Raw genomic sequence first — 7,075 nt, 5'->3', positions numbered from 1 at the left:
CAAACTATACATAGGATGTTTAGGCATTCATTATGCACTGTAATTATGACCCTGCCAATGACAAATTAGCATGTCTAGTATTTTGATAGCGGTGCTGTAAGCACATTACTTCTCAGCGTGATTTGTTTTCCTCCCTTGAGACTTCTCCTCAAGGAGGCACACTCACATATGCAAATAACTCCTCATATATAGTGAAAGGAGTTGGTAAGGTTGTTCTCATTACTGTAAATGGTAGAAAAATCACTTTTTCAGAAGTCTTAATTGTGCCAGGCATTAAAAACAACTTGCCGTTAGTCTTTGCCATTGCTAGGATAGGCTTAGTGGTCATAATTGACGGGTGTATAGCTTATGGCTAGAGTGATGGAGACATCATTATGGTATTTGGTACTCTAAGACATGGGCTTTACAGGTTGCACATGTATGAGAGATTGACACATAATGCTTGTTCACTGCCACACATGCTATGAGTGACGTAGAGCTATGGCATGCTCACTTTGGTCACTTAAATTTTGGTAATTTATTACACCTTAAAAGGAAAGAGATGGTGTCAGAGTTACCAAATCTTAAGGCCCCTGTAAAACATGTATGTGAGGGATACATTTTGGGCAAGATGTAATGCACGTCATTCCTGAAAGATGGATCAGTAAGGGCTGTCCAAAAATTCCAACTTGTACATAGTGATGTATATGTGGTCCTACGAAGACACCATCGATGGGGGTATCTCTACTTTGTGAATTTTATTGATGGACTACTCGAGGCGCCCTGGGTGTATCCATTGTTAAAAGTAAAGGCCGAGGTTTTTATATGCATTAGACACTTTGTTTCTATGGCTGAAAATGTGTTTGCATGTAAAGTTGGCACCCTTCATATGGATTGAGGAGAGGAGTATATGTCTTTTTGGCCATTTATATAGTAGTGATGTGTGGATATATGCTAATAATGGGAGGGGGCACTTTTTCCCTTTTCAGGAGGTTTTTTTCCCCCCGAGCGTGTGTAACCTTATCATGTCACTTCACTTATACTTCACTAATTCTCAACAATTTACTTTGAGTGTTGTGCTTCTCTCCATCTCTACTTGCTTGCATTTGTGTCAAGATCCCTTAAGTGCCTTGTCCTGACCTTGTGTTGGCTTTGCCAGCATAAGTCCACCGTGTTTTGCTATCTTTGTCTCCACTCCAACAAGAATGGAGTTGGTTCACTGTGAAAAACTCTTGTTTTTCACGTCATGAAAAACTAAACTCTAGTTTTTCACATCACAAGTTGGCATGCCAAAAATGCATTTACATGATCATCTTACTTAATCATGTGTGCCAAAAAGGCCATATAAGCTCAAATTCAACTCTCTGAAAAACTTAGTTTCGTTTTTCGATTGTCAAAAACTCAAATGGTTTTGCCACAAAGAGTCATTAGAAAATCACCATGCTCCATCAACAAGGAGGCTATCAAACTTCATAATGTGTTTCAAAGAATCCCAAATATGCTTAACTTAGATAATGTTAAAAAAACTATAGTTTTTCACATCCATAAAAATATCAACTTGTTACATAATGTCCACCATTTAGCTGAACGGGGATGCCTGGACGTTACTGTGCCATGCTAGTGAATTGCTATCATTGGTGACCCAACATTAAATACTGGTTACCTAGTGTTATTGATATATCTTGAGACCATACTTGACGGGTGTATGTTGTTGAAGTGTAACTAGTGCCATGCTTGAAGACTGTGTGTGGTCAAAGTGAAACAAGTGGACTACGCTAGACAACTACACACGGTCGAAGTGTACCAAGTGGTTTGTGCAAATGACTTGCCATGCTAGATGATGTGTATAATGAAACTCTCATCGAAGTGTAACAAGTGGTGAGTGTATGTTGTGTTTTTGCCTATCAACATTTCATATTGGGATTAATTGTGGAGATAGCAATTAATTGGAACAACTAATGTGTTTCGTTTTGTGAGATAGGTGATGAGCAGTGCGTATGTCGCACATGGAAGATCTTGTCTAAATCAACTCGAATTATTATTACTTCGTATTATTTTGTTGGCTATGTCCCAAATGATTGTACATACTATTTATACACGTTTGTGCATGGTGTTGCTATATTACTAGCACATGTGTTAGAAGAGTTTTGGTTATTTTACACTTATTGTGTGAACAAGCTCTAGTGCTTGAGTTATTTTTGTAAAACTAGAAAAGCAAGCCCTATTTTATATGCACAACTATTATTAGCTCCTTGGGCTATATTTTGAATACAATTCTCAAAATACTCATTTCATGAAAGTGGGAGCTGCATGCATGGGGGGAGATTGCACCTAATAGTGTGTTGATGGGGATGGTTACTCTATCTCATGTTTTATTTTATGGTTTAATCTTATCAATTTGATTCAACTCTATGCTTCGTTCCTTGATGTATGATTCAACTCTATGCTTCGTTCCTTGATGTATAAGTGAATTTGATTAATTCTTGAAGAAGTACATGAGGTCCCATGACAGTGGTATTATATATATATAGGTACTTACACTTGAAAAATAGAGAGAAGCTCACAAAAATCCACATGATAAAGAAGAAAAAGCTTAAGGACTCTTGTAAAAAGGTTGTAAGGTTTATGGGAATTTTATGATAAAGAAGAAAAAGCTTAAGGACTCTTGTAAAAAGGTTGTAACCTTTATGGGAATTTTCTGGGCCATTGGATGAAGAACTAGATCAAAGGCTAGTAATTCATGTCACCTTTACTCCCAAAACCAATTCTGAGAACCCAAAAACCACCCTCTTCTTGAAAAAGTGATTTTCTTCAATCTTTCACCAATTGGTAATTCAACCATATGGATTGATTGAGCAAGGGATGGAGATTATTACTCTACTTTCACTTTTGAAGGTGCTTCATCATCGAATTTTTCTATAGTGGACGGTTGTGAGGCGTAATGCGTTTTTTCTTCTTCCTTGGACTGTTATCGCGCTGTGCACTTATTTCTAGGTCAAGTTTTTTTAAAAAATAAAAAAACATTTCAAAGCCTAATCTTAAAAGCTTAAGCTTTTAAAAAAAAAATCTCTCTCTTCCTCCATCGACGAGCAGCGCGAATCACAGATGGTTACATGGAGGTTTTTTTTTTCTGTCCATCTCACAACCGGCAGGTTTAAATAGCCATGAAGAAGCTTTAAAAAGCAAAAATTACTAAGCTTTATAAACTTCAAAGCCTATTACTATAAGCTTTAAAAGCTTATACCCAATATAAGCTTTTTTTTTTAAACTTTTGTATTTCACAAGCTAAAAAGTTTATATTTTTGCAAGCTCCAAAAGTCTTCATTCTCCACCAAGAAAAAAAAGAAAAAAAAGAGGGAGCTCTACAAAAGCAAAATTTCAGCAAGTGGACAAAACTTGACGGTGGATTCTTCTACGAAGTTTCATGACTCTTTCAAGACTTCTTTAGCACGTTATTACTCGAATTATTTGGGTTTGGAGTAATCTTTCTAGTTATTATTATGTGTCAATCTCGAGGAGGGGTACTAGTTTATTATGTAATGCCCTTTAATTGTATGTGTCAATCTCGAGGAGGGGTACTAGTTTATTATGTGATGCCCTTTAATTGCCTTATTAGGTGTGTGCCAATCTCGAGGAGGGCTACTTAAAATTAAGCATGAGAGTTTAATATAAGATTTATTTTTGCCTAATGGAGTTATAAAAAGCATATGTCCACAAGGGTATTGCATCACACATTTCACTCTGCTTGAAATAAATAAAGCCCAAACACTCAACCTTAGATGCTTTCTCACGGCCATGTAGTGTTGAATAACATGTAATGCAGAAAAATCCTCCAAATACTTGCGAGTTTGTTGTTCCACCATCGTTGGCCAAGTTTGATATTAGATACTAAAGCTAATAGACTTGAGCTTTGCATAGGCCAAGTAGGGAGATGAACCGGATTCTATTACTTACCAACATCTTGAAAACTCTAGGAGGAAGCAATACTCGTCCATGATTATGTGTATCCCATCCTTGCCACAAGTGATTAGGAATGCATTGTAAGAATATCTCCCAAAAGATCCATATCCCCTTAAAAGCCAATCTCTAAATGGATGTCATTTTCCATATAGAGTCTAAAGTTAGTTATTTCATGGTAGTGAAATATACATTTGGGCTCAAGAGAGACTTGAGGTGGGGAAAATAGCTAGGAGGATAAGGCAACAACCTTTCTCCTCCGGGGACACTCCACAAAACAAGTAAAAGAAAGAGAGAGAGAGAGAGAGAGAGAGAGAGAGTGTGTGTGTGTGTGTGTGTGTGTGTGTGTGTTCGTGCATAGACTAGTTCACGATTTGTCAAACTTTCCAAAAATAGCAAAAGCCACTTACCTTAAACCTTAACAAAAATCTCCCATTTTTTCTTGTGACCTAAGATTCATTCAATTATTTTGATTAATTAACACATGAAAAAAGTTTAGGCATATATTTACATAAGGAAGTCTTTAAAAGCTCAAAACATAGAGAAAAGGGGGGAGCGGGGGTGGGGTGAACTAGAATTTTATCCACTTCATTCAGTTAAGTCCATGATCCAAATTTCACCAATACATGATCTCAAATGTGGAGTGAAACCTTGTTTTGGCATGGGTTATGTTTGAACCATCTCTCTCTCTCTCTCTCTCTCTCGCAATACTGTGCATGCATTTGCATGTGTAAACTTTTAAGGCCTCTTTCATTGTTTGATTCTTTTGAAGTTGACATGGGACCATGATAACGTTTCTATTCAAATGACTTGATTTGCGGGATGAGAGGGAAGAGGTACAGATAAATGCTTGTTAAAAGAAAGGTAAGGAGTGGTGAATAGAGTCATTTATTCAAGAGGATGTCGTCTGGCCAAAAAGAGAGCACCAACATGCTTTGACATTTTCATGTGAACAGGTGAATTCACAAAGTCTCCTTAAAAATTCACTCCAACTGAAGAAGGAAAGCTTTGACATTCTCAACCGGTAAAACGTCTTGCTTGAAGCGAAGCCAGCACCGCCGCGAAAGCTTTCACGTTTTCGTGTGAAGAGCCTCCATCGGAAACCGCCTTTCTCGCCCGTCCCCGGATCTCTCCTGCCCGCCTCCTCGTCGCTCGTCCCTGCTCTGTCGCTAGCGCCTCCCTCACCACCCTCTCCACCTCCTCCTTGCCCACAACGCCCGCCTCGCCTTTTCGGAATTCCATGGCAACCTTTAGCTGGTCCACCAGGAACCTACAATTCATTTTCTGCTCTGCAAACACGGGCCAGCCCAGAATTGCAACGCCCGCGCAGAGGCCTTCCATAGTGGAGTTCCAGCCGCAATGGGAGAGGAAGAGGGCGGTGGAGGGGTGCGAGAGGACGTCCAGCTGCGGCGCCCACGACACCACCAGCCCGTGTGCTGCCTCCATCCGGTCGGCGAAGCCCGACGGCAGATGGCCTGCGCTCGGGCCACGCACCACCCACAGAAAGGGCTTACCGCTAGCTTCCAGTCCCAGGGCCAATTCGCGAATCTGCTCGCAAGAAAGCTCAGCCATGCTGCCGAAGGACACATAAACCACCGAGGAAGGCGCCTGCCTTTCCAGCCACTGCAAGCACCGCTCGTCTTCCGCCCCGCGCGCCCTCAGTACGGCGGAATTGGACTCTCTATGTTCGTCGAAGATTTTAGAGGGCAGCAATGGACCCACAGGTATCACTCTGTGCGGCAGGTGCTTCTGTAGCGTTTCGGCCCACTGGTTGGGGAAGGGCCCAAGCAGGTCTCGGGCGGCATCTAGTGCCGGGCTCTCGAGCTCGTAGAAGGTGTTGAGGAGGACGGCGGCGGCGTGGGGAATGCGCTGGCAGTGGCGGTGGAAGTAGCCGAACATGAAGGCGGAGGGGTCAAGGAGGAGGTGGGAGGGGGCATCGGAGAGAAGCAACGTGGGCGTGAGGCCAGGAAGGTTTAGCGGCCGCGCTTGCGCCTCCGGTGCTGCGCTGCAAGGCAATCGCCCCTGCTGGATCATGTCGGGGACGCAGAGCATCAGCACAAGGGTAGCGGCAGGAGGGGTGAAGAGGATGAATCTGGGAAGTCCGAGCTTGTCAGCGACGTCTTGGGCCCAGCCCAGGAACACGTCCGTCACTATGCAGACGGGCGGGGGCCAATCCTGGGCGCCGCCGCGGCTGAGCAGCTTCATGAGAAGGTTCTCAAGCAAGCCGCCCATTTGCTCAGTGGCCATGAAGAAGCCGGGGCCATCTCCGTGCTGCCCATCGTCCGCCAGAGCTTCTAAGCGAATGGAGGGGCCCGGATCCACATTGGCCGCCCGCAGCTGGGCTATGTTGTGGGTGGTGTTGACGAAGGTCACTGTGCAGAGGCCCAGCGACGAAGCCAGCAGCTGCGAGAATTGCAAGCCCGGATTGATGTGGCCCTGCGCCGGGTAAGGAAACACCACAATGTGAGGGAGGGCAGGGACGTTTTCCATGGTGGGGATGTCGACCTTTGCAAAAATCAAGAGGCTTAGCTTACTTCTTTATTGAGCGAAAGATAATTATTATAATAATACAAGACAAGAGGTCTTCCACTAGAACACGAGGACTTTGAGAGCCTTGGTGGCCACTTTTATGATTTCTTTTAAAGAGTTCAATTGATCTTTTCGTTCTCCGAGTATTTTTCACATGTGCCTTGCAACTCAAGGTAAGCCTTTCCGTTGACTTTGATTTTGTGCACTACTTTTCAAGTCAAAGTCAAAGAGGAAGTTTGAACGCAAGGTTACAACAATTTATGGTTGTATAATGGACCCCTTACCTCTTTAAGAGCTTACTGTCAAAGGATCCTTTTTGGGCTATTTTCCTCCCAATGTTAGAAAAAAAAAAGTCCTTTAGTTTAATTTTCATAGCTCAAATTGAGAAAAACTAGTCTATTTCTGACTAGCCTTGAATTTAAATATTCACTTTTTTGAAAAATTAGTTGTAAAACCGACAAATCTATACATTTTCAATAAAAAATGATTAAGTCTAGAGGTCATCCAGGGTTAGAAAAAAATATGAATTTAAATATTCACATTTGTGAAAAAATCGACTAATCTATATATTTTTTCAATAAAAACCAATTGAGCTTAGAGGTCATCCGTT

The 7,075-nt window shown here is 42.0% G+C and overlaps 1 protein-coding gene across 1 annotated transcript; it reads right to left on the bottom strand.

Annotated features, from left to right (window-relative positions):
• Nucleotides 1-4,673: 4,673 nt before the first annotated feature.
• Nucleotides 4,674-6,524, bottom strand: LOC147612201 (mogroside I-E synthase-like). Its single transcript, XM_086784091.1, has one exon. The coding sequence runs from the start codon at nt 6,424-6,426 to the stop codon at nt 4,954-4,956; it is 1,473 nt and encodes a 490-aa protein (XP_086640217.1). The 5' UTR covers nt 6,427-6,524; the 3' UTR covers nt 4,674-4,953.
• Between the last annotated feature and the right edge of the window lie 551 nt (nt 6,525-7,075).

Source organism: Cibotium barometz, chromosome 46 (genome assembly GCF_041138505.1).
Source record: "Cibotium barometz isolate CiBa-2024 chromosome 46, ASM4113850v1, whole genome shotgun sequence".
NCBI classification, from domain to species: Eukaryota; Viridiplantae; Streptophyta; class Polypodiopsida; order Cyatheales; family Cibotiaceae; genus Cibotium; species Cibotium barometz.
The sequence above is the reverse complement of the archived record's forward strand: the minus strand, read 5'-3'. Positions and strand labels throughout refer to the sequence as shown.